Here is a 19582-nt window from a genome sequence, read left to right as displayed (position 1 = left end):
ATTGACTGAGTGGGCAGATGATGTCAAATAGCCTGGGAGGAAATAACACATCTGGGTAACATGAAGTGCCGCGCTCCCTGTAGACCTATTTGTCAGTCCTGGGATGGTTTAATGACATCAGGCAGAGAGCCACACACTAGTTGGCATGGGAGCACAGGGGCGGCTTGGCAGGCGGAGGTGGCTCGTCTGTCAGCCACCTGCACAGGCCACTGCCACATGTGTCACCGGGGACACTTTTACTTTCGGATGATGATAATTCCTACAGTGAGGTATATAATGCTCTGTCATTGTTCCATCCGTACAACTGGTTTCAAATAACCTTAATTCTGATGTGGGATTGAGACCCAGTTGCCTTTTAACAAAAACACCTGTAGCCCGTTTGCTATCCTGGCGGTGTCTATCGTTTTATAGAATTGACAACGCCCACTTCCACATGAAGAAAGCTTTACACATCGTTTGAGCATAGCCCTGGTCGTTTTTCATCCCGTAAAATATGAAATTGACAGCTTTAGTTGCTTTATAGAGGATCTTAATCAAAGACAATTGATGAAAAGCTTGTAAAATATGAAAGAAGATGAAGGACACACATAGCTGAGTTAATGTTAATTCATCTTTTAGTATTCATTTACCAAGGATATTTGAAGAATAAACTAGCAAAAACTGTAGCCGATAAGCTCATTTTTTTGGTGTGTCACGTTTTGTACTTTATATTCCGCTTGCCCAAGACCGCTGTAATGTTTTTCAGCATCTCGTGCAAATGCAGTGACTACAATGGGAGTTGCTACAGCGGCTAATGGAGGGGAATCTCGGAGTGGCAGTCAGTCAGTCACCCCCCAGTAAAGTCACCTCTAAGATAAGCTAAGCTAGCTAATTGTTGTGGTCTGATAAACATTTAATTGATCACAGTTAGCGGCCCATATCATTTATTTTTTTAAGTAGAAGAGTAGAAGTGGTGTTACTTGAACTTTGTGTAGATCGGGAAAGCAATGTTCTCTTTACACCTCCATGATGAAGGCGGGCAGAGCTACGTTGATGCGGAAGTGGGCATGGTTTGATCTAAACTAGGTCGGAAAAACTATATACGCATCCTGGCTCCAAAAATGGTGGAAAGAGATCCCTGTTGGTATCATGACGGCAAACAGTCTACACATTTGTGTTTCAGCATTGGCTTAATCCAAGAAATGTCATTACAAAAAATCTGCAGTAGCACTTACAATGGTATGGTTTATTGAGAACTAATGTACTTGCAGGATTCATGCATGTTTGAGTATCTATCTTTATGGTTTCTTGCACATATTATTACGTTGCTTTGGATAAAAGTGTCAGCTAAAACAATGTAAAGTAACAAAATGTAATGATGTGAATATTTTTTTCACTGCCGTCAAGCAACATACCTACATTGAAATTAAATCATATTCTGATAGGGGACATTTAAAAACATTTGAATTAGTATTCACAGTTCCCAGTGGAGTCTGACTTGGCAGGTAGCTACACATTATTGTAAAATAGCTTTAGGAAAAGATGCCTGAGTAATGTGTCGCTAGAGAATTAATCATATGCTATTGTCCACTTTGATGCAGCTCATTTATTCATTATTCTAAATGATTCCCACACTGCATGTGTTACAGTCTCATTAGACAGAGTGACTGGCCCAGTGAGTGGGTTGGTGGCACTATGCCTTCCATGTGGGTTGGTTGGACCTCTGCGTGCGTCATGCGCCACAAAAAATAATGTATGCATAAGTAATATTAGTAATATGAACACCGCAGAGCAAAGAAACTTTCCCTATGCTTGGGAACAGAAGCGGGCTAAGTATAGGAAGGCACGCACCGAGGCAAGGTTAAAGTCCCTGAAATATCTGCCAAGCCACTTCTCTAATTGACAGCTCACTGTTCTTTATTCAGCAGACATTCACAGATCTAATTAACAAAACCATCAGGCTGTCTTTTTCCTTGTGATGAGCTGTTTTTATTATATCAAAGAGTTGGAGTCTGGCAGTGTCTGACTGCTGCTTGGCAAAGGGTCGCAGGCACAGAGAGGCACAGCGGTCAGCTCCTCCCGTCAGGGGAAAGATTAACAACAACAGGACTACTGAAGGAGAACACAGACTCCTCCATGGCCACCTCACCTGCTGCTACAGAGGGTAGGCGAGTAGAATAGAAAACACTTTTTAAGTGTCTGTTTGAGAGGGTCACCATGTGAAAAGAGGTTGGAACCACAGTTCTTGATGGGAAGACAAAGACGTGTGGTCAGGAAAAGACAAACAGTTGCCTGGTTTAATGTGGTGTGTGGAGTTTCTTATTGAATTGGAGGATTCAAATGAAACCCTCTTAAAACCTCCGACTCGTACATGTTCACAGAACTGCACACAATACAATATAGTCCCTGCATTTAACCAATCCTAGTATTTGGAGCACTGGGCAGCTATCATACAGTCCTGGTGAGCAGTGTGGGGGTCTGGTGCCTTGCTCAAGTGCACCCCTGCTGTGCCCATGAGGCAACCTGGCACCTTTTGTTCAACAGAACTACTTTGTAGTACTTCCTATTCCTAACTGCATGTTTCATTAACCGCCTAGCACATTTGAGTCACTGGAAGTCCATCAATTTGTTGATTCACCTATAACTTCCTGCTGGGGTTCTTTTGATATTTGTTATGCTACTATTTGTGGAACGCAACACTTACTTCACATAATAACAGGAAAGGATGGTGTTGCAAATTCTTCTTATACTGTGCAATTCAGCATTCATTTATTATATGATATAACACCAGAGTTGGGTGTAACGCGTTACAAAAGTAACAGAGTTACAGTAATTATTACTTTTTGCTGTAACGCAGTAATATAAAGCATTACTTGTGAAATTTGGGTAATATAATACCCGTTACAATTCTCAATAAAGCAGTTACAACACATTTTAACCTGAAATGATGTGGTGTTTAGTTTTTAAGAATTCACAAACATTGCGAGACATTCCGACACCAGAGAAATAATTGTGCAGGTAGAATAGTTACTCAGTACGCCTCTTTACTATTGGTTAAGAGGGCTGCAGGAAAAGATTCGCATGGAGAGCTGCAGTCTCACAATGCAGATCTGCAGGCTCGGAGAAAAGAAAAAGACAGGAGTGCGCGCAGGCCAAAGCAACAGAAGGTAACTTTCTCTCGGGCTGCATGCCTCTTGAACCCCGAGAAGTTAAGAGACTCGTGGCAGAGTGTTGAAGATCTGCAGCCTCTGTCCTCTTTAGAAAGCTTGTCAGCCAAATCCCCGTTAACACACCAATGACAAGGTGAGCTAACGTTGAATAGAGACTCGTTCATATACAGCAGGTTACAGGGCCGTGCAGAGGCTCCACTAACATGTTGTTAATAACACACAGAGACGTAATGTTACCGGTATCACATGTTATTCAGCCCACTTTAACGGAGAATATGTTTAATTTCTAGCTCTTTTCCTAATTTTCAGCATACGGCGAGATAGATAGATAGCTTTAATTATTGAGCTGCAATAAACTACATTTTAGCATTTAAACCATACTTTTGCGGTTATTGTGGTGTAACGCATTACATTTCAGAGACAGTAATAATGTAATGTAACTTATTAGTTTAAAAAGACAGTAATAAGTAATATGTACTGTATTACATTTTGGAAGTAACTTGCCCATCACTGTATAACACTATGTATGGTAATATACACGCTATATACTGTAGAACACATTCTTACCATAGCTCATTATGTTATACAAATATCTTCATTCCATTTTTTTTCTTCTTTAATTGTAATTCTTTCTAAATTGGAGAAACCTTCATGAAACCCAACTTCCCCCCGATATGCAGTATAATATTTTCTGATTTTGTTCATTTCTTTCTATGAAATAAAACATCTGTTCAGTAAGTGTTGACGCAGAATGATAAAGCATCAAACTAGATACCATTGGTGGGCTCTGAATTATTATTGTGGACTTAGTGTAACAAGGACTTTCTGAAATGTACGCCAAGTTTAAATGAAGGATTCTCTCTGCAGGTAATATGGTTAATTAAGGCATGTTTGGTCCTCATATGTATGATGACAGGTGTGTCTGATGTGACTCCACTCACCCGGCTCAACCCCATGTGGTGGCTACTCTTCTCCAGCTCCAAGGACTCCAGCAGCTCCTCCACCGCCTGTAAACCAGCAGAACAAACAGTCAAAGTCACAAAACAAGCAGCTTTGTTCCAGGCTCTAACTCTGAGCCATCGCATGACCTGGTTGCCCAAAGCGCACAAGCACTGGTGTTATTGCAACAAACATCACTTCCCCGTTAACACCAGCTAACACAAACTCACACAGTCCCCCTGATCCACCTCCAGGGGGAAAACAAGTCAGACAGAGGAGTTTCTCAGGTCCCTTTATGTCAGGTTTCATCCGTTGAGTCAATCCAACCTTTAGAAGACAAACTGCACACAGGGTGGGCTGTTGTTGAGCTGAGGCTGGGGTTAGGAATTTAGACTCAAGATCCTAATATTTCTTTATCCAATAAAGTGAAAGTGTTGTCCTGATGGTGCCGTTAAAGAAAGGTCAGACATATCAATAAGAGGAGGAAATTTACCTTAATTATTAACCAGAAAGCCTGAATTATGACCTTGGGAAGTGGAGGTGGAAAATGTGTGACCTTTATCATACAGGTAGGGTCAAGTTACATCATAGTGAAGTGATTCAACATTTTTTACCCTTCCTCTTTTTTGAGATATCTCACTCCCAATTATATTTGCATTGACTATGTTGGCGCATCTCAAATTGCGTACTTCTGTGATACATTTTTAGTTTTGAGTGTGTCCCAATAAGAAGTATGGCAAATGGCACTGAGTACCTGGATGATGTTCCCATTATGGTCAAAAAAAGTGAATGTGGCACTCTTGTGGCACGTTGGAGGCGGGGGCACTGTTGGGACCATATGGTATGCCCACTGGAGATTTTGCTGAGTAACACATGTCTGTTTACAAATGGAAGTCAATGGAAGAAAAAGTATTTCCCATCGATGTCAAAGACGGACACGGAAGTTGTAGTACCACCGTTTGGCAATTGGAAATTGGCTTCAACAGCCAGTGCACTTCTTTGTTAGAACTATGGAAGCTTCTCACACTCCATCATGGCCAAGTTGGATATGTGATGGAAGTGTGAAGACCAAACGTGATTGTGGTTGCTCGGGTAATGTTATACATGCTTTATTTTTTTAAATTTTTGAGTAACATGCCACTATTCTGGTTTCAAAAAGAAGCAACCCTTTATTTTATTGGGTTAGTCTGGGTTAACAATTTACCACCGCTAATGATAACTCTGCTAAGTAGCTAGCTAACAGCAGCAATCCTCACTTCTGGTGAGGGTGCAGCGGCCAAGCCCCCAGGAAATGCTCCAGACACTGAAAAAATATTCGCAGTGGCCAAATGGCGGTACTACAACTTCTATATCGGTGCGTGACATCACTGGGCCCAGCAAGACTTTTTCCCATTGACTTACATCGGAAAGAGACGTCTGTAAATCTGTGGATGATTTTTTTTTAACCAAATAAACTACCCAGTATGAACACTTTTATAGATCTTAATAAAAACGTTGGGTCTTTATAGTTGTAAAATGCGCTAAAAGGTGAATCCAGATTTATTTTCTCTCTCCATTCATTCTACTGAGCCGAGAGTGGGAGATCGGGGGCGGGGCTTAAGGGGGAATTCACTTGCTCTATGCTCTCCACAGACAGGCATGATGGGGCAGTTTGTCTTTATGCGCCAATGAGCAGCTCTCATAGGAATGAACGAGGCCCCGCCTCCAACGCTGAATCCAGTTCTTATGATACATCCATGGCAGCAGCCTTGTGCGATTTCAGACAACACACCATGGTCTAAATTCACCTTGAGTAAATGTATGACGTACGGAAGCATGTGACTGACATTCTTAGGAACCGTGGTATACCAAACTCTACAAGTTCTTCTTTCAGCATGTAGACCACTAAACTCTCCACTGAAACAATAGTATGACAAGATAATATAACATACAGCATAGTTTTGGCAGGTACCATCTGGCTACTAGCAACATGGCTACATGCAGCTGCAGCGTATTGACAGGAACCGACAGAAATACAGCATTTTCTCAAACTGATATTCTCTTTCTCTGAAAACCAATTCCTTCATATTATTCCTCCAATTATACGGCCTTCTCTGTCTCGGACTTCCTTCTTTCATCCATCTTCCTTGCTTTTCTTTCTTTCTTCTCCACTGGGTACCATTAGTTCTTTCTGAGTGGGCTATCCTCTGTAAGCTCATCTCCAAGGAATATGGTGAGCCACTTTACTGTCAGTGTCTTGCAGTGTGGTAAAGAGACGGAGAGCTTGATTTGATATTTAATTCAGTTAAATCTTTCCCGTTGACAGCATTCTTTTTTGTGTTCCACATTTATCCGATACACTCAAACGGGACAATTTTTGTATTCAGAAAAGATTCAACTTTTAAGAAGAGACATTTTTGAGCTACCGAAATACTTAATGTAGGGATGTTTTTAATTCCTGCAGCGGCCCCACCTCCCACTCATAAAGGCTAATCACGCCTTTGTGCAAAGCTGCTTTAGATTGTCTGAACAGAATGTAGAGAAGACATTAATCATATGCTCAGGGATGTTCCTAAACTGTTCTGCCTCCTATACAAAAGGAATGGAAAGATAATGAGACAGGGGGAAAAAAGTGGAAGAAGACAAGGGTGGGGGGTAGGAAAGAAAGAGCTCTTCCCACTGCTGGTAATTAATCAGTACAGTAGCCGTATGCTGCCAGCCTGTGCAATCATAATTAATTACACACAAGAGCGCTCTTGGAACAGGAAGAGGACAGGGGAGAGAGGAGGAATAAAGGGATTCTGTTCACACCGCGAGAGGAGAGCGTAGAGGGCAACCAGAGAAATATTGAATCTACAGACGTTAAACCTTCCTTCAAATTTCAACATCATCATGGTTAGTTTAATTATTCATATTATTGTAGGACAAAGCTCATAAGCACACTTTTTTTAAACGCTGAGAAGTTAGAGACGAACAAATAAGCTAACCTTTATGTGGGGAAATGGTAGAGAGGCTCTTGAAATGGGATTGTTTTTTAAAATGGAAAAATGGCTTTCGAATTAGTGAAAGAATACATTTTTGACTCTTGCAGCTCTTTTAGAAATTCATACCAACTGACAATTCTAAAAAAGAAGGATTAGCAATATAGTAAACATAGCAGGGCATCAAAAACAACTGACTATATCTGGATCCAATATGAAACAAGGACTTCCTGTCTTCCGGAGTCACTCAAAGGTTAATTCAAATATCAATTGACAGTAGACACTTTTTTAAACCCCTCGACCGATCTTAATAAAAGCCTAATGATGTTACTAATATGCTATTGAGTTAGTAGAGATTTTTGGAGAGATAGCTAGCTGATTATATGCTAATGTTATTTTCTTCAATTACTTCGGTTGTTCCATTGTCTGCCAATTCCTCTACTGGGGTAGTGTTAAATTGTACTCTTTGTACTCTGGGCAAGAAAAAACATTGTATATATGCATAACATTTAACTTCTATCAATATCAGAATCAAGTTTATTGCCAGGTACGTTTACACCAGGGGTCATCAAAATCCATTGATGGAATAACCTGGTCCTTCAGTATATTCAGGTAGTCAGCTGACCTCATTCTTTGGGCACATAACGTCGCTGAACCTGGATCAGACCAACTGCAGCAACCCCAGATCATAGCACTGCCCCCCACAGGCTTGTGACCTTTTTTTGTCTGGGCAGTGCATTACACAGTAATATTCAGGCCACATTTGGCCCCCGGGCCGTAGTTTGGACACCCCTGAATTACACATACAAGGAATTTGATTTGGTGTCTGGTAATATATATATATAAAGATCTAATAGGACAATTGAAAGACATTTATGTATAGTTTATTTTTTATTTCATTAACATTTGAGTTGTTTGTGAGGTCACAGTGATCATGATCTGGGTTCTGTTCATCCCTCAGATATTTCTTGAGATATCTAAAAGAGTTCCATGAGAGTATCCTCAAGTGGTTTCATCATATCAACAGTCGCTAACCCTGCCAAGCACTCACCCTCTTCTCGTCTGTTACGATGTAGTGGCGGCCGTGCTTCTTGGTCAGATGAGGTGCCAGGACATCAAAGCGCCGGCGGAACTCAGAGAAGACCATGTGGTCCGGGTACCCTGCAGACATGGAGCACAAACACAACAGGGTTAGAACAGCGCCAGCAGCAAGTGGAGAGTGGACATCTAGTCGAAGGACATTCTTTATCTTCAGGAGGAATACGGAGCAAAACTAAAAACGCAAGTTCTTAGACAGGCAGTAGCAGTAAGAATGTGGCTGGGATGAGAGTTGTTTTTTTCAGATAGAGTGCCTTTAGTAATATTGAGGGTCAGAATCAAACCAGGGTCTGCCACAGCAAGGACTGAGCCCCAGTAAATGGATGGGCAGCTCTACCAAGTGAACTGGTGACCCGGAAGGGCTTAGGGAAAATAACTACTGGATATAAAATCATACACTTTTTATGGGTAAGCCCTTTTAGCTCTCTAAAGATAGTGAAGAAATGTTGATTATGACGTCATCAAAAGGACAGAAGAGCCATTTTCTCTCCAGGCAATGAAACGTCTGGATGAAGCATTCAGCATTTGAAATATATAATGAATTTTCTTGAATTTACTCTATGCTACTTTTACTACTCTACCGCTCCTTTTTGCCGAAAGTCAGTCTGTGATGTTGTTAATTGACGCAGGTCTGTTTGTATAGAAGTTAGGGTAAGGGTTGGAGAATTGGTTACGATAAAAGGATAAAAATGGCCATCACTCTGACCATGTTTTTTGACATGATACTCCTCAGTGAACTAACCATGTTATGCAGAATGGATAGCATTCTTATGTCAATTAATTGTTAAAATGTTATTTAAATAGCCCAATATCACCAATGACCTCTTTGTCTCAGGATACTTTACAGTGTGTACAGCATACGACATCTAATTAGCAGTGAAAAAATGAAAGATACCTCGGGGGGATAATCGGAGGAGGGATTACTCTCCCAAAACTGACAGATATGCAATTGATGTTGTGAGTAGAGATCAAAAACATAAAAAAGTGAGATCATAGACAACCCAAATGACAAAAAAAGATAATGTGAATGTCGACTCCCTTACCTTGCCTGTAGATGCGCAGAGCATCCAGGAGCTTGGATCCTCGGAGCTGAGCTCTCAGAGGCCCACGTCCAGAGTCATGAGGCCTGAGTCGGGGCTCTCTCCATGCGTCACGCGGGGCTCACCTCCACCACCCACCGCCTCGGCTTTGGGCAGCAGGCAGTGGACGAAGTGAACCCTGGAGCGACGCACCATGTCGATCAAAGCGTCCTGAGAACAGACGAGAGGACTCAGATATCTGACTCTGCTGGGTGATCACACGATTATCAATACTGCTTGGTAAGTATTGATAAGCGAAATGGACTATACCAGAACCTGTCAAGCAGTTCAAAATCTAATGTTGTGAATGTTTTACTTACAAATTACGAACTCGTATGTAAAAAAAATATTCCTATATAAACTCTCTTTGGTTAAATGTATTTTTTCTAAATGTTAAGAACAAAAAATGAGTTTAATGGTTTTTGGTTGATCTTAAAAAGGATTATATAGGGTTATAGTTAAAAATAAATAGTGATCTGTAATGTACTTCACATCTCTTCTCTCTTTCTATTCATTTTCTGGAACTGTATTTTTATTTCAGCCCATGTACCCATTTCAGTACATTACTTTTTTTAATTCTTACCTTCAAAATCGAATGTTTTATTATTTTTTTAAATTATTTTATACATTCAGAATCTTATTGATCGGTGTAAAAGATGGTAAAAAATGATCAGGAACTCACAAGGAACTTTCTGGCCTCCCACTCCAACTAGCTCTGTTTCCCTGTACCTTGAGTGTATACATTAATGTTGATGCTCCAGCAGTTGTATATTGTTGAATAAATCAAGTCAAGGTTTTTTCTGAGGGCTGATTCAACCTGATTCATTTCAGTGGAGCTATGCTGGGAAATACATGCTGTCACAGAGAAGCTCTATGTGCTAATAAACAGATAAAGAGATAAGTTGTCCCGCCCTAAATGTAAAGAAAAAGCCATAAAAAGCTGAAAATGTTAATAAATGCAGTTTGTACACCTCCACCACATTTATGAAACAATGTGGACCAGTCGTTGACCGTAAAAAGAGTTTCTGCCCTCTGAGAGAAATATCAGTGTTTAGTCCCCGTCTTCTCTACCTACCACTTGGAGTTTGACCTGGATGCACAGGCTCTTCTTCTTGACCGCAGCCACACCCGTGGTGAAGGTCTTCCTCATGCTGGTGGCCCTTCGGAGGGCGAGTTGGGAGCTGCCTTCCAGACCGGCGATGGACCCGGACAACACCGTTGCCCCACTGGCCCGGCCCATAAACAGCCCGCTGATGTTCTTCCTGTGGGGACAGAAGGATAAATTGGTGTCTTGTCTTGTCTCTATCTTTTTGGGCTACTCGATATTTGTTTGATATTGTTTTTTTACCATTTTAACCAATCGAAAGATGACTACCCTTACTCTTTGTATGAATGAACTTTACTGCTCAGTCTGACAGACATAGAGCTGAAGACGATTCAGAAACTGTGAAACACGTTTAACACTCATCCAGAGTCCCTCCAGCTTATCGGCTCAAACAAATGAGCTTTTCTTTATAATGAACTTCCGTCCTGAAGACACGGCCAAAAACACGCTACTCAGTCACCAGTGCTTTTCTGCAAAGTGCTCAAAGGGACCCGACAAAAGACATTGGGTGCAGCCACATGCGACAAAACGTGCTCTCTCTTCATTTTAAAACAAATGAAAAAAAGGCGCAGTTGCTGAGAAACAGGCACTATGTGGACACGTGTTAACATAATATTTGTCCTTCTCTACGTTACACAGGGGAGTAATGTGACTGCTTATTCTGCGGGCTGTGGGACACTCCCTGCATTATTTGGCTCACTGTGAAGCCTGCTGCTCTCAAAATGTAAAAGTCACTTTCTGAATTATAGTGTATAATAGAGTACTACAATTCATAAGTGCAAGTTGCTATTTGCAAGTACATAATAAAAGGTTATTTATACAGTATTAAGGACATGAATAAGGCAGAAAATAACTATTTGCTACTAAAGAGAAAGATGTTTTTTGACGGAGCTGGTCAGGCTGTATTGGTATTACAGGGATGAATAAGTGTTGCCTGAGGCATGAATAAGCACCGGAAGCGCCTTTCTATTGAACAACTTAACCAGGTCATTAAAGTTACTGACAATTAGCAAGTATTTATTTCTTTAAATCACCTGTTTTTACTTCATTTTGAACTACCAGCTCTCTAAATTTGAAGCTAATTTTTTTTTTATTATTCCTTCTTTTCTCATCACATGTGCATATTCATGTGTGTACTGTATACAGCTCTGTGTGATTATATATTTATTTTTTCCTTTTAGTTTTGTGGGCGGGGCTTGGCTTCAGCTGTTGTGGTAATTGCTAGGCATTTTTTAGCTTTTTCTGTCTATGAACATTATGGTTTTGATTTGCATTCATCACCGTCTCCAAAATGAGACGATTCGTTATAAAACGGGCTAATTATTTCAATAAGCGTTCTTTATGAGTGTGGTATCTGTGCGTGTTTGTACTTCTGTGAGTCCTGCAGCAGCGCGGCGGCATTCTGGGCCGCAGGGTTGTGCTTGGCATGGCTTAGCCAGCCCTGAGCGTTGTACTCCACCCAGTCCGTCCCGTGGCTGTGGCCTAACAGGAAGAGGTGAGGCTTCTCTCCTCGCAGCAGCAGACTGGCTCCTGCAATACAAAAGGAATACTTCCATTATCCCAATGATGTCAAGAGGACCATCAGTGCTGTTTACAGGAAGCATCTGTTGATTGCTTTAGCAGGCTGTGACAGGGTGAGAGCTCACCCTTGTTGTCTCCCTGCACAGAGCCGTAGTAGCTGAAGAGTCTCTCCAGCATGGTTTCCTCTGTACCTCCGGGCTGAACCGCCTCCTCCTCCATCAGCCACAGAAGGCCTCGAGCCTCATCCGTCCTGGCCAGAGTGCGCACCTGTGATGGATACAGAAACTCAGAAACGTCCCCTACTTTTTGCACTTCAACTAGATTATAAAAATCCTACGGTTATGGCAAGATGTGTATCATAAACTTAATTTATCACTTAGGATCATGAGAGAATGTGCTAGACAATGTAGTTAAACATTTAAAAAACAATTAACGCCAAGGTGAGCTTTAACTTTAAACAAGATCATAGAGAAAGTCGAGGCTGATGGGAAGGCCAATACTGTTCTTGTAGGTGATTGGTCAGAAATCAAGTTCTGGCCTGATAGTGTGACCTTATAGGAAAAGTTCAGCAATCAGCAGAGGGGAACCTGGATGTCTGAAGAAAATTTGAAATCACATAAAATCTTATGTAATAGTTTGTGAGTTGATTCAAAGTTCAAATGTGTACCTCACATGGCGAAGTCATTAGTATACATCTTAACATGTGTGCCAATCCATCTAGATTAGTGAATATTAGATAAGTGGAAACATTGACCGGCTGCTTGCGCTTTAGGAAAGATCAGGGGATCTTTAAAGTCAGTGGGGTTCATCTTATTGGGACCATGAGTATCTGTACCAAATTGCATGGCTATCCATTCAATGTTGATGAGATATTTCAGATCACAACGGAGGACCACTTGACCAACCAACTGACTGACTGACCAACTGAATAAACCAACTGACTAACTAACCAACTGACTGACCTACCAACTGACCACATGACTAACCAACTGACCAACCAACTGACTGAATAACCAACTTACTAACCAACCGATTGACCATCCAACTTACTAGCCAACTGACTGACCAACCAACTGACCAACTGTCTGACTAACCAACTGACTGACCAACCGACTGAATAACCAGCTGACTGAATAACCAACTTACTGACCAACTGTCTGACTGACCAACCGACTGACTAACCAGCTGACTGAATAACCAACTTACTGACCAACTGACTGACTAACCAACCGATTGACTGACCAACTGAATGACCAACTGACCAACCAACCCAACAACCAACTGACCAACCAACCAACCTGGCCATCCAGAGAGTTAGCCGCCAACATGGCTACGACACGCCAACCGGTTAGACTGGAGAATTTTGTTTCTTAGTTCCATACAAACCCAAATATTACAAAAATTATTTATAGGACCATTTATAAATTTCATGCCAATATGATTAAAGGTTGGTTGTGTTTGTCGCAATAGTTACAAGGCTAGAAACAACCACTTTGTTAAAAGTTAAGGAACCTTGTCAAATGTTCATATAATCATTTCCTCTCAAACCACCGCTATGATTAGGGTTTAGTTTGTTTTAGGAACAAAAACAATCATTGTTAGGCAGAAACTGTGATTATGGCTCAAAATAAAAAATTTAAAAAGCCTCCACCAACAGTGTGACATCATTGTTTCTTCCACAAAATCTGTTTCCTAACACCCATAAGAGAATTTGTTCCCATTTGTCATTGCTTTAAAAAACCATAAAGCTCAGAGAACCATTATCATTCAAAATGACTACTTTGTTCCAGATATACAGAACTGTTAATGTTCAAAGAAACAAACATTAGCTTTAACTGTGTTACCAGCCTCTCTACATTTCTATGCTTATTGTCCTTTGTTGCTGACGCTGCTAATATAACGCTTCATGATCAGAGCATTTCCCGCTCAGTTTCATGAGGTTTCCACTTTTCACATATGTACACAGTGACACATTTAACCTTGCTTTTGCGACTCTAGTGCAAATCTATTCCAAGTCATTTAAAAACGCTTTTGTATGCCACTTGCTCAAGCCAATACACATCAATGCTTTAGATTGGCAACACGTTCCACTAATAATAATAATAATAATTGAATGGGCTCCGCAGTACGACGCCCATTGAAGAGGGGGCCAACAAGAGGGAAACAAATCACCAACTTGATTCTAGTTAATATTGCTTATGTATTCCAAAAACAAATGGAGCAAGATAGCTACAATCACAGAGAGCCAAGCTAATTGTTTGGACGCCAAAAGGCTTGTACAAATTGTGTCTGTTTTTGTCTGTTTTTAGGAGTTTCCATTTGACACAATTGCGCGAGCTGTAGAGACCTGGTAGGTGAAAGGAAAAACAAGCACTTCTATGGCGCTCGCCACATGATCTTGTAGAAGTAATCTGATGATTGATCAATAGTTGTAAGCCCTGCTGTTGATTTAATTATTTGTTCATAGAGGAACCGAGACAGCTTTGTTTTTATGGACAATAAATATGGGAATGGATGTCCGGTGGGTCTGCCGGTGGACGAGTGGCAGGCAGCAGGCTTACACTGAAACTGAGATTTCTTTCTTTTACTCTCCTTTTTTCTGTAGAGGAAGTAAAGAAACCGTACCTCTGGATCTATTTGTTGTTTGAGGTGCAATATATGACCCAGCAGCCTTAAGACATGAAGAAACTATTATTTTCCGCTTCGCTCTGATGCAGTATTTTCCCCAGAAAGTAGGCGGCCCATCATTTTGGTCTAGAGTGACGTTAGTGCCCTCATACTACTTTTTGTAGAAAAACCCCCGACGTACAATGTGTTGGAGGGCTAGCCAATAGAGGCTTGAGTATTATATAGAGAGAAACTCCCTATTCAGACCATTAACATGAACCAAAACCTAAATGACACACTACAGGAAAGGGAACACACTAAAATGCATAAAGTGGCCCCTTTAATATATGACAGAGAGTGTATACGAATTATAAGAAAGATACTCTCCTTCTTCAAACATGTTTCAGACTGACTACTTGCAAGTGTTCTGTCTGTTAAAGCGTTCTACATCAATTACATATTTAACTTCAACCACCAGTGTACCTGTGTTTCTACTTTGTTATGTTCTAATGTCTTGAGTGTTAAGGTAAAGGGATTTCAGGTAGGAACACAACACAGTGAGATCACATGCACAGAGATGTGTGGTACAGGAGGGTGGAGTGTTTCTTGTGCTTACCAGAGCTTGGGTCGAGGCTTGGTCAATAGCCGCTACAGACAGTGAGGTACTGGACTCTATGTCATCTAAAGCAAGCTCTATGTTTTCCTAGATGCAGGAGGGATAAAGGCGCATGGTTAGTAACCTACAGGAGATTTACCAGCAGGAAATCAAATCATCAATTAATCAAAAATTGGATTTGGAAATCTGCTACAACAAGACTGTAGATTGGGTTGAGTGAGAGGACATTAGCACAATGCTTTAGGGTACGCTAGAATAAACAGTTTTCTTGTGATTTTTTCTAAAAGGTACCTCTGGTGGTTTCTATCCATGCAGCTCGTTTTTCTGATAACTATTCCAGAGATTTCAGATTATACCCAAAAAATGGAGGTATATGGAATCCAGGATATTTCAAAGACTTTGATGTGTTTTCATCGTTTTAAAGTCCCTGAGAACAGTTTGGATTTTCCAGATATTTTCAATGTCACGTTTCAATGCCGTCGACACCTTTCATTTTCCACTGTAATTGGATAAAAACAAGCTTTTCAAAACCAGAACTATAAGATCTGCAGGGGTAGACACCACCAAAGAGGAGAAAGTGCATAAAAAGATGTGCTAATATGAAATAATTTAAAGTGATCATTAACTGCAGAGAATCTTAGGTATACAAAGAAGGTTTTATGTGTGTATGATCTGTCTGCTTATTGTTGTGCTCTGTCGGCACCTCCTTGTATCTCTCCATCTCCTGGACGAAGGTGCGTTCGTGGAACAGGGTCTGCAGCCTCTCCTGGGTGTAGTTGTGGCAGAGCTCCTCGAACGTGGCGCCTCGCTGCTGCTGAGCGATCCGAGGGTTCTGGAAACCCGGAGTGTCCACGATGAGCAGGGAGCACAGAGAGTGCTGACTGGACTTCAGAGCCCTGAGGGACACAAGGACATCATGAAGCTTCAGTGATGGAGCTTTGACCCAGGGACACTGCGCATTACTGCAAAAAGCCTCTTTGTCTGTCCAGAATCTAACACATTCTATAGAGCGGTGCATATTTTTGGGACAATGCGGAAAGGCAATGACATTATTCCATTAGATTTTAGTTGCTACTGTTTGTTACACCAGCTGGGCGTTTACTGACGTATTTTATCTGCTTGAGGTATTAACCAAAAACACATTGATAACACCAGGGAATCTGGACGTGCTACAATGCTGACTCATTCTCAGTTTATGGAGTCATTCCGGCACCACTCTATTTCCAATAATATAAAACAGAGAGGAGCAGTTTCAGCTTTAACTTGTCCACATCCTTATAACAGAAATGTTATTTTGGGTTGATACATAAACGTGGCATTAATGCAAGGCAATGGCAGACGTGTTTACATATAAATACAGTATGCAACAAGCTTACAATCTGACTCACAATAATCATTTTTGCTTTTTATAGGTTTCGAGGTTGTCTTCAATTGTGTGGTCCACAAACACTGCACAATGGCTGCTTTTAAAACAGTTTAGATTTATTTGTATGTGATTTTATTTATGTTTTTTGAATTTCTGTTTGTTTTATAGTATGTTTAGTTGCTATATTTTATTTTATATATTTTTCTGTGTATAATGATTGTTTCTTTTTTATGTGAAAGAATTAAGTCACCTTGTTTAAAAAGGTGATAATAAATAATGATAACTCATATTCTAATAATGTTTTTATTATTATTATTATTGGTGATTGTATTATTAATATTATTTATTAATATTATTGTTATTACTTGTATTATTATTATTTTATTTTATGGAGGAATGTTAACTGTTACGATATATATGTAATCTATTTAAATATTTGTAATATGTTAATAGTTCACATACAGTATCAAGATGAATTATGGGTAAACATGTAGCTGATATTAAAACAACTTTTGTAGGAGGAATTGATGCGCAGCATTTCTACAGAAGACAGTCACACAATAAATGTGAATCTAACATTTAGACCTGCTAACTGTGAGTTCCACTGTGCAGGGAGAACAAAAGCACTGCAGCAGAGTACATTCAGACAAAGGCACGTTGAACGAGCAAAAATAAATAAATGAATTGGAAATAAGAAAAAAGCAAATTGATTTCACAGCCACCTGTGTAACACTTCCAAGACTAATTGTTTTTTTTTTCTAAGTCACGCCAGAATAAAAGCTTCTCCTGACTACTTACACGCAAGAAATTGGAAAAATCACTGAAGCCTGTTATACACTAAAACAAACAAATACATAAAAAAAGGGAGGGAGGAAGGTGAGGGGGAACTAACAGAGGCTTAACAACTAAGAGAGGGAGGAATAATGGACAAAGAGCTGAGTCTGCATACTGTCAAATTATCAGGAGAGAGACTTTGAATCAGAAGCTGTTTTTAATGAACAAAAAGATATCTGTGGGTTTAACCTGTTGATCAGGGAGATGACGAGGGTGAAGAGCTCAGAGTAGAGTCCTGATGCCATGGCTTCCAAACACTCGAGAGCGGTGACCTTAGAACCTGAGAGAAGATGGAGACAATAAAGATGAAGAACGTAACATCAACACAGTGTACAGCTGCAGGTGTTTATCACGGAAGAATATGAGCTAGTGGTTGTGAGGGTAAGAAAACAAAATGATGGTTGTGTTTTTCTTTAAGGACTTCTCTTTGAATGACTGTATAAACCTAAATGTTTCTATGGTAACAGGCTATAACCTAATCCCCTCTAGATATACAGTGGGGCAAAAAACTATTTAGTCAGCCACCAATTGTGCAAGTTCTCCCATTTAAAAAGATGAGAGAGGCCTGTAATTTTTATCATAGGTATACCTCAACTATGAGAGACAGAATGAGAAAAATAAATCCAGAAAATCACATTGTCTGATTTTTAATTTATTTATTTTCAAATGATTGTGGAAAATAAGTATTTGGTCAATAACAAAAGTTAATCTCAATACTTTGTTATATACCCTTTGTTGGCAATGACAGAGGTCAAACGTTTTCTGTAAGTCTTCACAAGGTTTTCACACACTGTTGCTGGTATTTTGGCCCATTCCTCCATGCAGATCTCCTCTAAAGCAGTGATGTTTTGGGGCTGTCGCTGGGCAACACGGACTTTCAACTCCCTCCAAAGATTTTTCTATGGGGTTGAGATCTGGAGACTGGCTAGGCCACTCCAGGACCTTGAAATGCTTCTTACGAAGCCACTCCTTCGTTGCCCTGGCGGTGTGTTTGGGATCATTGTCATGCTGAAAGACCCAGCCACGCTTCATCTTCAGTGCCCTTGCTGATGGAAGGAGGTTTTCACTCAAAATCTCACGATACATGGCCCCATTCATTCTTTCCTTTACACGGATCAGTCCTCCTGGTCCCTTTGCAGAAAAACAGCCCCAAAGCATGATGTTTCCACCCCCATGCTTCACAGTAGGTATGGTGTTCTTTGGATGCAACTCTGCATTCTTTCTCCTCCAAACACGACGAGTTGAGTTTTTACCAAAAAGTTCTATTTTGGTTTCATCTGACCATATGACATTCTCCCAATCCTCTTCTGGATCATCCAAATGCCCTCTAGCAAACTTCAGACGGGCCTGGACATGTACTGGCTTAAGCAGGGGGACACGTCTGGAACTGCAGGATTTAAGTCCCTGGCGGCGTAGTATGTTACTGATGGTAGCCTCTGTTACTTTGGTCCCAGCTCTCTGCAGGTCATTCACTAGGTCCCCCCGTGTGGTTCTGGGATTTTTGCTCACCGCTCTTGTGATCATTTTGACCCCACGGGGTGAGATCTTGCGTGGAGCCCCAGATCGAGGGAGATTAGCAGTGGTCTTGTATGTCTTCCATTTTCTAATAATTGCTCCCACAGTTGATTTCTTCACACCAAGCTGCTTACCTATTGCGGATTCAGTTTTCCCAGCCTAGTGCAGATCTACAATTTTGTCTCTGGTCTCCTTTGACAGCTCTTTGGTCTTGGCCATAGTGGAGTTTGGAGTATGACTGTTTGAGGTTGTGGACAGGTGTCTTTTATACTGATAACGAGTTCAAAAAGGTGCCATTAATACAGGTAACGAGTGGAGGACAGAGGAGCCTCTTAAAGAAGAAGTTACAGGTCTGTGAGAGCCAGAAATCTTGCTTGTTTGTAGGTGACCAAATACTTATTTTACCGAGGAATTTACCAATTAATTCATTAAAAATCCTACAATGTGATTTCCTGGATTTTTTTTTCTCATTCTGTCTCTCATAGTTGAGGTATACCTATGATAAAAATTACAGGCCTCTCTCATCTTTTTAAATGGAAGAACTTGCACAATTGGTGGCTGACTAAATACTTTTTTGCCCCACTGTATCTAGATGTATACCGAGGTGGAGAAGTACTCAGATCTTGTACTCGAGTAAAAGTAGAAGTACCAGAGTGTAGGAATACTGTTAAAGTAAAAGTCCTGCATTCAAAATATTCCTCTAAAAGTACAAAAGTATCAGCCTCAAAATGTACTTAAAGTAGGGACAGTAAAAGTAGTCATTGTTTGATTGGTCCATTTCAGAATAATATCT

At 40.6% G+C, this 19582-nt stretch overlaps 1 protein-coding gene across 1 annotated transcript in view; it reads right to left on the bottom strand.

Moving 5' to 3' along the window:
- The window catches only part of LOC134879752 (unconventional myosin-XVIIIa-like), a 125068-nt gene that overhangs the window by 57951 nt on the left and 47535 nt on the right, over positions 1 to 19582 (bottom strand). Inside the window, 10 exon segments of the mRNA XM_063906248.1 lie at positions 4091 to 4156; positions 8100 to 8209; positions 9190 to 9252; positions 9255 to 9396; positions 10301 to 10487; positions 11701 to 11860; positions 11977 to 12118; positions 15075 to 15161; positions 15778 to 15970; positions 17464 to 17554. Of these exon segments, the coding sequence (XP_063762318.1) occupies positions 4091 to 4156; positions 8100 to 8209; positions 9190 to 9252; positions 9255 to 9396; positions 10301 to 10487; positions 11701 to 11860; positions 11977 to 12118; positions 15075 to 15161; positions 15778 to 15970; positions 17464 to 17554 (1241 nt within the window).

Source organism: Eleginops maclovinus, chromosome 18 (genome assembly GCF_036324505.1).
Source record: "Eleginops maclovinus isolate JMC-PN-2008 ecotype Puerto Natales chromosome 18, JC_Emac_rtc_rv5, whole genome shotgun sequence".
Taxonomy (NCBI): domain Eukaryota; kingdom Metazoa; phylum Chordata; class Actinopteri; order Perciformes; family Eleginopidae; genus Eleginops; species Eleginops maclovinus.
Note: the sequence above shows the minus strand (reverse complement) of the source record. Positions and strands in the feature narration are given on the sequence as shown.